Consider the following 17,233-nt stretch of genomic DNA (forward strand, 5'->3'; position numbering starts at 1 on the left):
ATGTAATCTTCATCAAAGAATGCTATTAAGCTTCAAGAAGGTCCAAAAGGGTTAAATTAAGCTGCTGAAATTTTCTGAAATTTTTTCGGAATTTTTCAGAATTTTTCTGGAATTTTTTGGGCTTAATTTAATTTTCTGGGAATTTTTATTAATTTTCTACAATTTTTCGGCGATTTTTTGGCGACCGGAGTATCGCCGGCGGCGGCAAGGCAATGCCGGAACAAAGGAGATTCGATCCAGTGCTTCGCAATCCACCAAAATAAGGTGCAACCGCATGCACAACCCTTGGATCAAAGTCAACAAAGGAGTACAGATCAAGTGTTTCGCGGGAGAGAGTGCATACCATGTGCACAAGCATCTGGCGTGTGAGGACTACGCACCAGCAAGGACAAGCGCCAAATGGTGCGTGGCAGTGCATGCCACCCTCTGTAAGCTTCCACAATCGCGTCTAGGCGCTTGAGAAACACACGCTGGTCATTCCAGCACCCTTCAGGCGCGTAGGCGCGTGGGTGTGTGTCAGGGCTTATTTTTGGCTCCTGCAGGTTCACAGAACCTGACGGTGGATCTCTAGGCTTATTTTGAGGACCCTTACGCAATACTTAGAGCAATTAAATGTTAAAAGCTAAATCCATTGGCCATTTTATTTGCTTTATCTGTTATTTATTTATTTATGCGATGTATGAAATGCATGGAATAAATAATTGTTTATTAATTATTATTCATGCATTGGATCCATGATATTTAATTAAATGACTTGATTTATATTAATTAAATTATGAAAATTAATTGGATTTGATTACTAATTAATTAGAGGGCACTTATTGGGAAACAAAAAATTATTTTTAAAGTGTGCCTTATATTAAATATTAGTGAAACATTTAAAAGTCTAGATATTTTTATAAATTTAATTGGATTAAAATCAAGGCGTTTTGCATGTATCATATCATGTAAATGAATAAATTGAAAACCCTAATTATGAATGATTAAAAATTGAGTGTGAGCAGGGATTTTTATACATTACCCCATGGCCTTCGTTATTATAACCATTGTTATTAAATCTTCAAAATAAGGCCCTACGCATAATTTGAAGAGTCTAAAAATTACAAGAATGGTTTTCTCATGAAAATAAAAATATTAAATGTTCATAGTAATTAGATCTTTAAAAATAAGGCCCTACGCATGATTTAAAGAGTATAGATTATAATAACAAGATATTTAATGTTTTATTTTTCATTGGAGCATTAATAACATTATACACTCAATCTAAAATCAATAGTGTTAGTTCCCCAACGGAGTGGTCTACAGTAGGTGATTTTAGAAAGGCTAAACAACATAATCGGGAATCATTTCATATAGATAGACAAGGTATTGTATTAAGAGATATGAAAATGATAGGATTTGCTCGCCAAGAGCAATAATGAATTTCGCCAACCAAATAAGTTATTGGCGTATTGATTATCTGATTATTCATGTAGTGGTTAAGGGATCCACAGATATTTTAATGGAAGTGCTTGCATAATAGCAAATGAATGTCAACAATAGTAATAATGAACTCCTCTCTCAGGATAAATTATTGACGTACTGATTGTGTGATTTATTATGCTACGAAGTAGAGGGACCCACATTAATTAAAAGGGATTATTCACCAATAATGATAATGAACTCTTATTCTATTGAGATTTATTATACTATGTGGTTGACAAACTCATTTTAATTTTAAATATGCATGTATTATTAATATTTTACTTTGCATATTGTATAAATGCATTAATATTCAGATTATTTATGTCTAATCTATTTTATCTGCTTGCTACTATATTCAATGTAATTGGACCTCATTTATACTGACTGAAAAAAGTAACTTCGATATTTTACTCACAACGTAAGGGTACAAAATGTGTTTACTACTCCCATACCTAATTCCCTTTTACTTTAAGATACCCAAGAGAACATTAATGCTTTTAATAAATGAAATACGACAAATGATATGGCTTGGTGCAACATTCTAGAGTTTATCTCAAATACGCTCCAAAACTAATTTTTGTATTATTTTATTTACTTCAAGCATCATATTATATCTCAATGAGATGTTTTGGTGAGATTAGATAGAGCATATGCCTAAGTACTATGTCAGATTTAAATACCATCAAGATAGCCTAAGGATCTCCAGTAAAAGATCGAATTTGGAAAATGATTGTTTATTATTTTTAAAAATTGAACTAGAGGTCAATAGGGCTAACTTGAGTGGTAAGTTTCAAGTTGACATAATTATTGCCTTGTTACCAAAACTCGTTCAACTCTTTTAGAGTGAACTAAATAAGGAATCAGTTTGAGTTCACACTCGCTGATATTCTTATAGAATTGGTAACATATGAAGGGATAATCAAAAGTATGGGCATTCTTACCAATCTAACCTAGTCTATACTATCTTCTTCTAGGCCTAAGTGGATGGGCAAAGGAAAGAAGAAGGATGATAATAGGACTAGGTTAGCACAAAACATGGGTATCCAAAAGGTTAAAGGGAATAAGGCAGTGTATGTTGAGGACGAAATAAACTGTTTCTTTTGCAGCTAATTAAGACACTAAAAGATGAACTGTTTAAGCAATGACGTGGCATAGGAAAATGTATATTTAATCATTGAGTCATGTTATGTGGTTGTATCTATTAGTTCCTGATGGATAGATTCTAGAGCCACTAAACATGTTTGCAATTCGTTGCAAGGATTTCAGAAATCCAGAAGCCTCGATGATATGGATATTTATTTGTCTTTTGACCTGATGCTAAAGTTGTAGCTAAGTCAGTGGGAGTATTACATCTGAAATTAGAAAGTATAAGGATATTAGTATTAGAGAACTATCTTTATGCACAGATGTTAGACGCAATCTCATTCTTGTTTCACTTGTGGTTTATAAAAACTGTGCTGTTACTTTTGGTAAAACTGGTTTTATAAAATTGAAGAGATGTGTAATTACTTCTGGTGCATTGAAAGATGGTTAATATACTATAACCACCAGCTCTTAATATTTGCAGGATATAAAAACTAATGTTGCATCTTCTAGATTGAATGTTAAGAGAAAATTTGTTATTCTTGACTCATTGTATTTTTAGTGTCTATTTTTGGGTTGTGATCAGTCAAAATGAGATTCAAAGATTAGTCAAAGAAGGTTTATTACCTAGTGAGGCAGGGGAGCCTAAACCAACTTGTGAATCTTGTATTGAATAATTGATAACTCTAAGGGTTTTAATCAGCCAAATGAAATAGACATGGAGAACAATTGAAGTCGGTACACACTGACACGTGTGGTCTTATGAACATCCAAGTAAGATTACTCACGTTTTGGATAAATCTACCTGACGCGACACAAGTCTTACACGTTTGGTATATTCCGGAAGTGTTAAGACTGATGTGGAGCACAGATTAGGGAAACTTATCAAAAGACTTCGATCTTATCGTGGATATGAGTATTTCTTGGGATAGTGCAAAGACTATGTGGTCAATGAGGGTGTTGTGTACCAGTTTTTCCGCAATTGACGCTCAATAAATTGAGGTGTCTAATAGGAATAACAAAATTCTGCTTAACATGGTTAGATCTATGATCAGCTATGCTTCATTATCTTTTTCATTTTAAAGTTTAGCCTTAACAATATTGATGCACATTACGAATTGAATTCCATCTTAGTCTGTCTCAAGGATATCTTTTGAGCTGTGTTTTTTACTAAATCTTAGTTTGAATCACATACACATATGGCGTAGTCTTGCACATGTGCATTTGATATGGACAAGTAAGTTGGAAGCAGATCATAGGCATGCTTGATTTGATGGCTACTCTAAAGGCACTAGGATGGATTATTTTATGATCTCAATGATAAAAGTTGATTGTTTACACTCACTGTTTATCTATAGGAGGATCATATTATGAATCATATACCTAGTAGCATAATGTTAGAGAATATGGTATTAGTACTAGTTGTACCACATATGAACACACTTATTATAGAAATTAAGAATTATATATGAATTCCCTATTGATGTGTCGGCATCATTTAGTATACAGATTCCTGCATCGGTACATTGATGTAGTGGAAGGATTATCATCTAATCCGACAGAATCATGTTTTTAGGTGAGACCTTTATGGACATCCCTGTTAAACATGAGTTGGACCCAGTAAGCTACGTGGAAGCGTGAACTGATATGGATATAGATCATTTTGGCAAGTTGCTATAAAATCAGAGTTGGAATCAATGTATTCTAATAAAATCTGGGATCTTGTAGAACTTTCTAGTAGGGTGATACCTATGGAAGGTAAGTTAATTTACAAAAGGATATCAGAAGATTTCTTAGTGAATGAACCATGTGTGTACAGGGTAATGTCATTATTTTTCTAATTCTTTAAATATATTGATGACATCCTACTCATTTAGAATGATGTGGAAGTTTCGTCATCAGTAAAGAAGTAGTTATTTAATTACTCTGAAATGAAGGATCTTCAAGATGTAAGTTATATTCCTAGGATCAAGCTTTTGCAAGATCAGGTTAAAAGGAAAATAGGCTTATCTTAATAATCCTATATTTATAAAGTTTTGACCAGGTTTGGTATGCAAAACTCAAAAAATGAGTTCTTATTTTATTGACATGGATTGCTCTCTAGTAAGTAGTTGTTTAAGACTAGCAAAGGAGATTGAGCAAATGAGACTGTAATAATATGCTTCGGCATGTGGAATTCTCATATATGTCATGGTCTATACCAAATAGGACATCCGCTACAAAGTAGGGATAGTCAATAGATATCAATCCAATCCTAGACTTGATAATTGGTCTGTTGTGAAAAATATCATAAAATACCTTAGGAGAACCAAAGATCTCATACTCATTTATGGATGTGATGATATGGTTCTAGTCCGGTATGCTGATTCTGATTTTTAATCAAATATAGATACTATGAGGTTCATAACTTAGTGTATGTTCTCTCAATGGAAGAGAAATTAGTTGGTAGATTGTTAAGTAATTTTCAATTGCTAACTCAAACCTGAAGGTGGAGTACATTGCAGCCTTAAAGGCAGCAAAGAAAGCCTTTTGGTTTGATCTCACTGATTTAGAGGTTGTGGAGCATACTAGCCTGTCTATCGAGCTATATTGCGACAATAGTGCAGAAGTAGTTTAAACCTATGACCCAAGGTTCCATAGAGGAACAAGGTACACTGAGAGAAAGTATCATGTCCTACATAATATTATCTGGCAAGAAAATGTACTCGTGGCAAGAATATTACATTGGAACATAACTTTGTTAATCCATTAATAAAGGTGTCATCGATCAATAGTTTTGATCATCGCCTGGATAACATTGAAGTTAGATGCAATTCGAATTGGCTATGAGGGCAAGTGGGAGCTGTTGGGATTTATATGTCCTGGTATAGCAAATTCTTATTTGAATTATAGTGACATATGTTCCTGACATATCTGAAATATTTATGATTTATATAATTAGTTAATTTAATGTATTATATTTCGATTCATTATGGAATTGATAGTATCCATTTGATTACAAGAGATATTTATATATATATGTGATGGCGATCAATACATGAATATAAATAGTAATCATAAATTGTTCATAATCGGTAATTATAGATAGACTCATTATTAACTAAGACTTAAACTAGATCCGCGTTAGGTTGAGAAATATTGCGAGAGCCGTCGTATGCAATTGCTCCCTATCACCGTCATGGCATTTGACTCTTAAGCATGAGAGAAGTATAAACTCTTTTATTAATTAGTTGTTACTGTGATTTGTTCGGCGGAATCTTCGGAATCCTTATACCAGCACTTTGGGTAATTATGTAATTAATAGTTAGAGGAATATATTTTCAATATTTGCATCATTGCTACTTGTATTTATTTTGTATTGATTATGGTTGATCACAAAGTAAATTCGAAGGCCTTCGTGTGTTTTTAGACAAAATGATTTATTATATATTTATTTATTTAAATTATTATTTTTGTCAAACAAATGTTTTATTGTGATCAAGCCAGAAATAATCAAATATACCAAAATAAATATATTAATTAAGTAGTCGGATTGATGACTTTATTTATCCGATAACTAATTATGCATAGAGGGGTCAAAGTGCAACATTGACTTAGAGGTTATTTATTATTTAATTAGAGTTCAATTAATTTCTTTTAGTGGAGTAGAAATTAATTGAATTGGGTCCATGGACCGAGTCAATTATTAATTCATTGTAGTCGAGAAAATAATAAGCCCAATAGAGTTCTCACTCATAGCCCAACTTTATATTGGAATCCTATTAGATTTTAGTTTTGTGAATTAGAGATTGAGAAGGATTTATTATTTCCTTTTCTTATTTTTATGTTGCCTATATATACATAGGTTCATGTATATTTTAGGGGTCACTTTTGAGAAGAAAAGAAAAAATATATTTTCTCTCTCTATATTTTTAGGGTTTGTATTCTCATCTAATAGATGCTCCCACAAGCCTATTTTCCAAGGTCATTCATGAAAGCTTATGAGTGATTTCTAAAGGCAAGACCATTACCAAGAAGATGGAGATTCATAGAAAATGCATGTAGCAAAGGGATCTACAATAAGTGAAAACATTCACTTTAGAGGAGAGATCTAACTTTACTCAAACCTTGATGTAAGTATTCAATCTATTAATTGAATGATACATCATATTTTAGTTTTGCATAAAACTTAAATATATAAAATGAATTAAGATTTATGTATGAAAATCCCTCAGAAAGTTTTTAAAACTTGCACGTTTCCCTACCAAATGAACCTTCAGCCTATAACCAACCAAACTATCCTCCAGATATCCACCCAAAAACTTGATAGAACTTTTTAGAAGTTGGCTACATCTTCCAATTACTCAACTTCTAAAACTCAATTGCAGAGAATTTTAATAATGAACTTGATTAGATAATAAAACATTATCTCCTTCATCTTCTGCTATAACAAAGAGGAATATATCATTATGATATCATGGGTTTTGCTCATTATATCTCCGGGTAGTGTCACTCTATTATGATCAACCAGTCTCGAGCCTGCACTATCTGGTGTATATTTATGGTATTTGTGTGCAATTGAATTAATGATCACAACAACATCACTGCAGTAGGAGGTTTCAATTATGAAATCATAATGTCAGAAGTCAAACAATTAAGGGTCACAGAACCATAATGATCATGGATCAAGGAGTTGCGGAGGATCATGAAGCTAGTGGACCTTGGGTGTCACGGCTCTCATCTGTGTTAAACTGGATTTGTGCATTCCATTGTTGATACCTTGATTTTAGTAGGTCTAATCCCGAAATAAACATAATAACGAGTAAATATAATAACGATCCTTATTTATACTCCACATAGAGAAATACTGACTAAACAGTGACTCATTTTGCTCCACATGGTTTGCTAACTTTCAATGCTTATGCAATTTTCACACCCATCTGTAACAGCGTATAGAAGTGTCTGTCTGAGTAATTGAAGTTATATGGATGAACATATAGAACGTATCTCACAGAGGTCAAGCTACAGTTTCTTTCAAGTTGACCAGGAGCCTTAGCTTGCAAGTAGGCATGTAACCTTCCAGCAGGATCCAGTGAATCAGTCCGTACCATCTTATTCACTGGAACCTTTTGCAATTTTGAACCTGTAAAGGACGAGGCAACAATATGGAACAAATAGATATACTTATTAGACATGCCAAGAGTTTAGTCCAGCCAACAGAAATAAAAAAGAAAAAATTATGCATACCAGAAGGTGGACTAATAGTTGTAGGCACAAGACTGGATGGAGAGGGATCAAGGCTCTGCCTCATACATGAAACCAAAGATGTCCAAAATAAGGGAAACGTTTTGGAAGTACGTATTTCCCCAAAATGCAGAGCAAAGCAGAAACAGCACCAGCACAGGAAGTACGAATTCTTAATTTAGAGAATGATAAAGATAGATAGACAGAAGTAGAGAAAGAGAGAAAGGAACTCAACAGATAATGCAGGTCAGAAGAACTTGCAACTATTTTCTATTTTAAAGAAAAGAAAAAAAAGAAAAAAAAAAAAAAACAACAACAACAACAAAAACAAAAACTACTGTTTCCACACCTTAGCTACGTTATATGTGTCCCACGTTTGCAATTACATTGCTACTATTTAGATATATAAACGTCAAAGCTTAACCTATCTATTGAGATGGTATTAGGTTACTTTGCGATGTTGGGTTCAAATAATGACATGGTATCAGTAGAATGACTTGAAAAGTCGCTAAATGCCTCATTCATTGCCCTTATCCCTAAGAAGGGAGGCGCTTCTGACATTACGGATTTTAGACCAATTAGCTTAGTGGGTTGTATTTACAAACTCGGGGCTAAGGTGGTTGTTCTAAGGATGAGGGAAATAATGGATGGGATTATCTCGGATTCCCAGAATGCTTTTGTTGGAGGACGGCAAATTCTAGATTCAGTTTTTATTGCAGGCGAATGTGTGGATTCCAGATTGCGAAGTGGTGTTCTTGGAGTTTTATGCAAACTTGATATTGAGAAAGCGTATGATGATGTGAATTGGAATTTCCTACTATATTTGTTACAAAGAATGGGGTTTGGAAGTAGATGGAGGAAATGAATTGAGACATGTCTTTCGTCTGTCAAGTTCTCAGTTCTTGTGAACAGATCTCCCGCTGGTTTTTTTGGGTGTACTCGGGGTTTAAGACAAGGAGACCCTTTGTCGTCTGTCCTTTTTCTAATTGTTATGGAGGGCTTAAGCAGACTCATGCGAAGGGCAGAGGATCTTAGTCTTATTAAGGGCTTTAGGGTGGGAAGATATTTAGTCCATCAGGTGGAGATTTCTCATTTACTTATTGCGAACGATACCCTGGTTTTCTGTGATGTTGATGTGTCTCAACTTAGATATTTGAGGTGTATCCTGGATTGTTTTTAGGCAGTTTTCGGGCTGAAGGTCAACGTAGCTAAGAGCGTGCTTATCCCGGTAGGGAATGTTCAGGATATTTCTTCTTTAGCTGCAGTCCTTGGGTGTAAGGTGAGTTCTTTTCCCATTAGTTATTTGGGTTTGCCCCTAGGGGTTTCTTCTAGGAGAGCGGGGAGTTGGGATCCTATGATTGACAGGTATGCGAAGAGATTGGCAGGTTGGAAGAAGCAATACTTGTCTAAGAGGGGTAAAGTTACTCTTGTAAAGAGCACTTTATCGAGCCTTCCCATAAATTTTTTTTATCTATGTTCCAAATCCCGTGCTGCATTGTTGATAGGATTGAAAAAATTCAAAAGGATTTCCTTTAGGGTGGAAGGGGAGAAGAGTTATCACCTTGTCAAATGGGAGCAAGTTTGCAAGCTTATGAAGTTGGATGGTCTTGGCATCAGAAGATTGGTTCCTTTTAACCAAGCTCTCCTGGGCAAATGGTTGTGGAGATATGGGAGGGAAAGACATCATCCTTAGCGAAGGCTAGTCTCATGTCGGTTTGGGAAAGAGTTTGGCGGTTTGTCTACCCGTCCGGTTTCTCTTGTGGGAGGAGTCGAGGTGTGGAAATTCATTCGGAAGGGATGGGATGTCTTCTCTTCTCATATCAGATTCAAAGTTCGTGACAGTAGATATGTTCATTTCCGAGAAGATCTTTAGTGTGGTGGCCAGCCATTATCTCGTACATTTCCCAAACTATACAGTATTGCAGTTGATAGACACGCCTACGTAGCTGACTATTATCGGCGTGATAATAGTGGGATTACGTGGGACGTGCACTTTCGGCGTTCCTTTCAGGATTAGGAGTTGGACGAGGTATGTGTTCTTCTGGATCAGTTGTATCGGCATAAAGGAGTTGGCAGAGGTAGGGACGAACTGACATGGATTCCCTCTTCCCATGGTCGTTTCGAAGTGTGATCTTTGTTCTTATGTCTTTCTAATTTTGATAGCCTTGACTTTTCGTGGAAGACCATTTGGCGTTCTATGGCTCCAACTAGCGTGGCATTCTTTGTTTGGACCACTGTATGGGGTAAGATACTAACGATTGATAATTTGAGGAAGAGGGGGAATTGTTTTGTTAATTAGTGTTGCCTATGTAAGCAAGATGGTGAGTCAGTTGATCATATCCTCATGCACTGTGCCCCGTGGCGCACGACTGTTGGAATCTTATTCTTGGGCTGTTTGGCATGCGTTGGGTAATGCCACGTTCTTCTAAGGATTTGATTCATGCTCGGAGAGAATGTCATGTTAGAAGAGATGTACGCGATTACTGGAGAATTGTCCCACATTGAGTTTGGTGGTGCATCTGGAAGGAGAGAAATAGTAGAATGTTCGAAGGGAAGGAGTCGTCTACGGCGACGCTGAAACTTTTCATTATTTGCTCTCTTTTCAATTATGTGAAGAGGAGTTCTTGCTCCTCTTCCAATGATTTAATTAGTTTTTTTAAATTTTTTAGGGCCTTAGTCCCCGGTTCCACTTTTGTATAAGGGATGCGTTCCCCTTTTGAACGCCTTTTTATTTATTCATTACTTAAGAAAAAAAAAAAATGACTTGGTATCTGCATTCCATGATCAAGTGCAGTTATGGAATGTTAGCCCATCGAGCGACATAAGAGGGGTCATATTGGTTGGTAGGAATAAATCTAGTTTTCAGTAATTTATAGCGTAGGTTATTTTGGTGCTTTTGCACCATCATACAGCATTTTGTAATAAGATCATTGTAAACTAGAGTATGGAACATTTAGGTACAAAAAGAGATATAGAACGTAGAAACCAAAACTTGGAACACCAGAAAATCTAGCATGTCCTATGGAAGGAAACATGAATGACTTGTGCCCTCTCTCTGTTATTATACCCTCCTACATAAAGCTCATTAAGGTAATACAAGGGGCAGTAATCAAACTGTTTATTGAGTTTAAAGAACCAAAAAATTTCTTATCAAATGCTGAAAAGTATCTACTTGAGCTCATACACCAAGTTTGCAAATTACCTGTTCCTGAAATGTCCTTGCATCATTGGAGTTTCTCAATTTTGATTCAACGGCAGACTGTATCTTTTCAATAATAACTTCCTGATTCAAAAGACTTACCTGCATATCCACATACAATGTTCTAATTAACACTCGAACTTAAATAGATAAAAAATTCCAGTACAAAACAATCAATAATAAAAAGAACAGCAGAGAATATTACTGGTTCTTTTTTCAAATACAGTTAGTTGGCATTTCATTTCAAGGTATACTCGATGAAGTTAAGCAATCTAGGCGACCTCTACCAAGTAGTACCCCTCGGTAACACATTGTCTACACAAATGCATAAGCAATAAAATTATTCTTATTTTACATGCATAAAACCTTCACATGTTCACACAGATAATTTAAAATAATAAGCTTCAAGCACGTCAGTCAAGGTTTTGTAGCCTCAGCCCAAGCCCAAACCAAGTATATAAATATTAGTCCAAGCCCACAACAAACTCGAACTAGGCTCAAGTTATAGATAATTGGTCCTGTTCCACTTAGAACTAAAGTCTTCTTCCAAACATTTGGGGTTAACCATATGACTTATGCTTCAGCATTCCATTCTATCCAGCTCCAACGTTTCAGTTGCTCTGAGCCACCATGTCCTTATCCTAGAAACACATTTATGGCATGGACATTTCACTCTTGCTTCATAGTGCCCTCATTGGTTGCAATAATGCATGGCAAAACCATCTTGATTCTAGGCCAATTGCTTTCACTTCACCATCAATTGGTTCTACTTCTAACTTTCTGTGATTGTATCCGAAACATTTGTTATCTTGCTACACGTCCATCTCAACACCCACATTTCATTTACACCAATCTTATTAACATGTTCCCTTTTTGATAAGACAACTTATGAACATCTTCCAAATTCCCTAAAATTTTACACTCTGAGCATTACTAGTCTTGATGGAGAACGAGATGTGACCCATAGAGACGGAGCCAGGATTTCATTTCTCCAGGGGTTGGCAATGTACTTGGTAAAAAGAAAAATAATAAATAAATAAAATAAAATAACAGAATGATTGAATATGTTATAAAAGGATGGTGTGGTAATTAAATATTCAGCACATTGGTTTGATTATGACCACATATCCATTCATGAGAGTTATAGAGTTATATTTACAAAACAAACAAACAAAACATATTATTCATTCATGAGAGTTATAGAGTTTTTTTGGCAATGCATTTTTGCCCAAGAAGTATGACAGTGTATTGTGGCTTGTATTGGAGGGTCTATCCCTCCAGCTCCACCTTTGGTCAGTTGATTCAGTGGGGAGTCAATGCTTTTCAAAGATAAATCTCAGAAGAATCATATTTGTAGAATGGTGTTCACTAGTGCAGTTTGGGGCATTTGGAAGGCTAGGAACTTGGCACTTCATCAGAGATCAATATCTTTTGCTTCAGCTGCGGCAACAAAGGTAATTTGGGATTTTTTTATATTGCAGGAATTTCGATTTCTGATTGGCATGGGATGTAATGCTTTTTATTTTGATGTCTTCTCTTATTTTCTTGTTCTATGTTTACTGGAAATGGAGTTTTGTAATGTGAGGGTAGGCCCTCACTTCTCCTCCTGTACTTTTTTGTTTTCTTTTTAATACAATTCCATTTAGGGGGAAAAAACAGACCACAAAATTAAAAATCTTATCCCAGTATAATATTGCTGATACATACCATTGATAAAAAGTACCATTGTTATCTTCTTCGCAGCATAATTAGAATTGGAGATGAAACCATCCATTTCAAATACTGAAGTAGATGGATCATCATCACAAACTTCTATTTTCATCAGATTGCGAGCAACTGACACCCCATAAACAGATCTGATCGCACCAAGCCTTGAGGACGTGGCGACTGAGTGAACATCTGCTCTAGCAGCTCCATGCTGCATACAATGGAAGAGTAATATGAAGAAATATTTCTCATCAGGTTAAAGAAGTTAGGAGAGAAAGAAAAGTTTACAACATGATAAAGACGAGCATAAATGGTGAAAAGACAAACCTTTCTACAGGAGAAGCTAGCATTTATGTGATGAATGGCAAACCTGCTAAGGGTATCTACAATTTTAGGATAATCATCAGCAGAGTTCTGAAGTATTTTTCTCCGAGCAGTCATGTTATAAAACAAATTCTCAATCTGATAAAAAATGACAACATCCAAGACAAATAGATTAGAGCAAAAAAATTTTGTAAATTATACTTGTCTCATAAAACTTACAGTGTATCCTACAATTCAAATAACACAATGACCAATGAATTTCCCAAAAATATTTATAATTCTCATATTTTTGGGGGAAGTCATGAACTACTCCAAATAATTCTACGATCATAACATATTAGTTTCCTTTCTCCGCAGCTTTGTTTTTCTCTTTCCTTATTGTTAAATTTATTGGGCGTCGTCGGTTTTCTGAGTCTCAAACTTCAGTACTTAATCCCCTACAATTGTTTTTCACATTTTCCTAACCCATCCACAATTATTCTAATGCAATGATTTTCTCATATTTGTTGAGAAAGGCAAAAGATCCAGTCCATACCATTATCTGAGTTCCCTTTACAGCAGCACATGCTTTTGGTTCATGCTCCATCACACCATCTCTGTATGATACCCTGAACAACACATTTCCACTTTCAGAAATATATAAATATGCATGCCAGAGACAATGCATGTGGCAAAATCATATGCAAAGAAAGGCCTAAAACAAAAAGCACACAAACAACAAAAAGAAAGAAAAAAAAATTACAATTTCCATAAAACAGAATTGAAGCCAAATGCAAGATAAATGACACAACAGATCCCTAAAAATATAGATACACAAAGTCACATCCAATATTTCTTTTTCCCCTTTCTTGGGAGAATTGTAACTTGTACGTAATATATGTAACCTTCATCCACAGTTATATTTGTACATCACAACCAAAGTTATAAGAGTAAAAACAGCTTTATGTGAATCTTCAATCGAACAGGCGGGGCCCACAATTCATACCTATAACCATGCAATTGGCCTTTGGTAATGGTAGTGACGGTAACATGACCAACATAGGTCATGCTGGCCAACGCCTCTCCTCTGAACCCCATCGACTTAATCGACTGTAAATCTTCAAATGTAGACAACTTGGAAGTCGTATGCCTCTCGCAGAGTATCGGTAAATCCTCATACTAATCAAAACCAACAACAATAATCACTACGACAATAAATTCCAGAATCAATCTCTCTATATGTATATATGTATCTAGTGTAGTGAATTGGGAGAAGATGAGAGAGTAAGGGGTTACTCGCATTCCGTGGCCGTCGTCGGAGACTTGGATGAGTTTGAGGCCACCGTCCTTGACGGTGACGTTGATGGAGGTGGAGTGGGCGTCGAGGCTGTTCTCGACGAGCTCTTTGACGGCGGAGACGGGCCGCTGGATGACCTCACCGGCGGCGATTCGGTTGACGACGGACTCGTCAAGTCGGTGGATTTTCTTCGATTTCCATTTGATAATTATTTTTTTATTTTTTTATTTTTTTATAACTTTCCAAATCAGAGTCGCACTCCTAAAAGAGTTAGGATTCTTTCATAAGCCTTTAGTACACGCATGCTGTTTAGTACCCAAGTGCTTCCAAATCCAAATCGAAATCCACTTTTATCCTATTCCTACTCAAATACTGTTCCTTCTATATATATATATGATCTATGACCTGCGAACTAAATATCAGTCTTCCTTCTATAATTAGCTACTGTCATCACCCTCTCTCTCTCTCTCGATCCACTAAGTAGTAACTAGTATTATCACACACCACCTGTCCCTCTTAGTTATCCCCTAATGGATGCAACAAAGTTGCAGGTTAAGAGTCTAGGTCTTATTAGCGGAAGGAATGATCAATCACTGCCTTCTATTCAACTGTCTCTAGATTTTAAAGTGGAAAAAACATATATCTCTTCGGATGGATCCTTCAAAACCAACACCAGACGAGACCTCATCGCACAAATCTCAAAGCAGTTTCCAAGCGAAACCCTAACCTCCGATATGATATCCGAAATGATTTCTGGAATGAACGTACCATTCCCATTAGAGGGATTTCAATACAGACCATATCATGACCGCGAAACAGTGCATGAGCTTGACAAGCTCGACGATCTTGTCAGTACAGTCATGGATGATGCTCGTTGGACAGTCACTAAATTCTCAAACTATGGCCGAAAAATACTAGTTTTGAACATCAACATTGAGAAAATAGTGATTTTGCCTAGTCAGGAGATCCAAGCAATGGACCGCGCAAAGGAGATGGAAAAACGTGTGCTGGAACTTCACAAATTTGTTTCCTGGATCGTAAGGGTGCGGCCTGGTATGGAATTTGATGGCATATGGAAAGAAATAGCAATGAGAGTGAGGAACACTGCACCAAAGAAAGCTCGCTTAGACCAAAGATATGAAAGAAACTTGCTCTTGTCATTGATGGATCAGACTATGAGAGAGTACTTGGGATATGATAGATTAGTGCCTGCAAGTACACCATCTATCGAGGGATTGGAGACAATCAAATTTGAAGAGAATAGTGATAGAGGGAAAGTGTGTGTCATATGCAGAGATGATATGTTTATTGGGTCGGAAGTGACTCGCATGCCATGTTCTCATACATACCATCCGGTCTGCATTTTGGAGTGGCTCAAAAGGAGTCACATGTGCCCCTTGTGTCGCTTCGAGTTGCCTCATAGAGCAATTTAAATATTTTTTCCCTTCCCTTTTTCTTGTTTTATGTTATATAAATCTATGCAAACTACAAAATTTTAATTGTGCATGATTATAGAGTGTTTCATGCAGTAGGATGTAATTGATTTGAAAGCCCAAATCTGGAAAATATATTATAAAAAAGTTGTTGATGTTCTTTTTTTTTTTTTTTTTTTTTTTAAGTAACTCTCATAAGTAGAATTTATTTATTTTTGCTGATGTATATCTAAAACTATACATGTCCAACAAAGACGAATACTTAGGTAACACTCCAAGAAATTAATCACAAGCCAACGGAAGCACCACTGTCATTATCACTTATAATTCTACCCTTCCCTATTACCCAGCAAGAACAATCAAATAGAGGCAGAATGTTAAACCATTTTACAAAGATAACCAAACCATGACTAATACATTCTGGAGTACATATACATGATAGTTATTCTCAGATCCGGTGAGACAGCCATGGAAACGACTGGGTGAAGCAAACAGATATGGAAACGGAGAGCTTCACCATTTCATTCCTAGCCAGGTGGTCTTGGAGGGAAACGGAGGATGGACCAAGGTATATCCCATCCGCATACAATGCGTGCGTCTGTTGATTGGGGAATCAAGTGGAGGTTCAGCCATCAATTTGAATCAAATTGACTCAAGTATTTTGTATAGAATTGAGTTTGCTGTTAACTTCTTCTTCTTGAATACCCCACGGTTTCGTTCTGCCCAAATGTTGTAAACAAGAGATGTTAATGCCAAACGAGAAACTGCCACACAAACACAGATATTAAATTGTGACTTGAAAACTAGCTGTGTGTGACAATTTCATAATTTCAATTTAGATGAAAAATATGGATTGCAATTTTTTTTTTTTTTTTTTTTTTTTTTTGGATTTCTTTTTTGGTGTTTTTGGCATAATGCTTTTTCATTATTGTAGTAGCTAGTTAGACAAACTTTTTGTACTCCTTAGATAAGTAAACCAAAATTCATTCATTTTAAAGCATTCAAAATAGAGCCTTAAATACAATCTTAAAATAGAAAATAAAGAGAAAGTATTTCCTATTTCCCATTTCAGATACCAAAAATCTCATTAGTGGACTCTCCTTAAATACACACACACACACACACTAACTTCTTCTTCATCAGATCTTCCCTTACAAATCATTCTCAATACAGAATTTCTTATTGAATGGAGATGCCCTCCTACTTTCTTTTTCATGCATTCTAGACACACACACACATCACACAGACTCCTGTTTCTCTCTCTCTTATCTAGAATTTCCACGGCCCACGAGACTGGTAATAGTCCATGACATCAAAGGAACAAACTTTTCACCATATAAAAATCGAACATTAAACAATTAAGTTATAATTTTTATTCATGGAATCATATTAAATCAACAACTTAGAAAGATGAGGAAAAATAGCTTACCGAAAAATTGTTTCCATACATGTCTATATGTGTGTGTAAAAATTATTAAAGCGGAATCCTATTAATTCAACAAAAGAAAGGGGAGAAGCACGTAG

General features: G+C 35.7%; 2 protein-coding genes across 2 annotated transcripts; both read right to left on the reverse strand.

Annotated features, from left to right (window-relative positions):
• Positions 1-7,145: 7,145 nt before the first annotated feature.
• LOC132273731 (DNA mismatch repair protein MLH1-like) lies at positions 7,146-8,186 on the reverse strand. The gene is made up of 2 exons (XM_059774779.1): positions 7,774-8,186; positions 7,146-7,669 (listed from the first exon to the last, which is right to left on the reverse strand). Exons 1-2 carry the CDS (start codon positions 7,835-7,837, stop codon positions 7,446-7,448), a joined length of 288 nt encoding a protein of 95 aa, XP_059630762.1. The 5' UTR covers positions 7,838-8,186; the 3' UTR covers positions 7,146-7,445.
• A 2,752-nt stretch (positions 8,187-10,938) lies between these two features.
• Positions 10,939-14,500, reverse strand: LOC132272525 (DNA mismatch repair protein MLH1-like; the record flags this gene model as incomplete). Its single annotated transcript, XM_059773658.1, has 6 exons — positions 10,939-11,071; positions 12,677-12,887; positions 13,004-13,138; positions 13,536-13,608; positions 13,986-14,158; positions 14,276-14,500. Coding segments are annotated over 6 exons (849 nt in total), but the record flags the coding sequence as incomplete, so codon positions are not given.
• Positions 14,501-17,233: the final 2,733 nt, after the last annotated feature.

Source organism: Cornus florida, unplaced genomic scaffold (genome assembly GCF_030987335.1).
Source record: "Cornus florida cultivar Cherokee Brave unplaced genomic scaffold, ASM3098733v1 CherokeeBrave_3.0.0_Hap2_Chr09, whole genome shotgun sequence".
Classification (NCBI taxonomy): Eukaryota; Viridiplantae; Streptophyta; class Magnoliopsida; order Cornales; family Cornaceae; genus Cornus; species Cornus florida.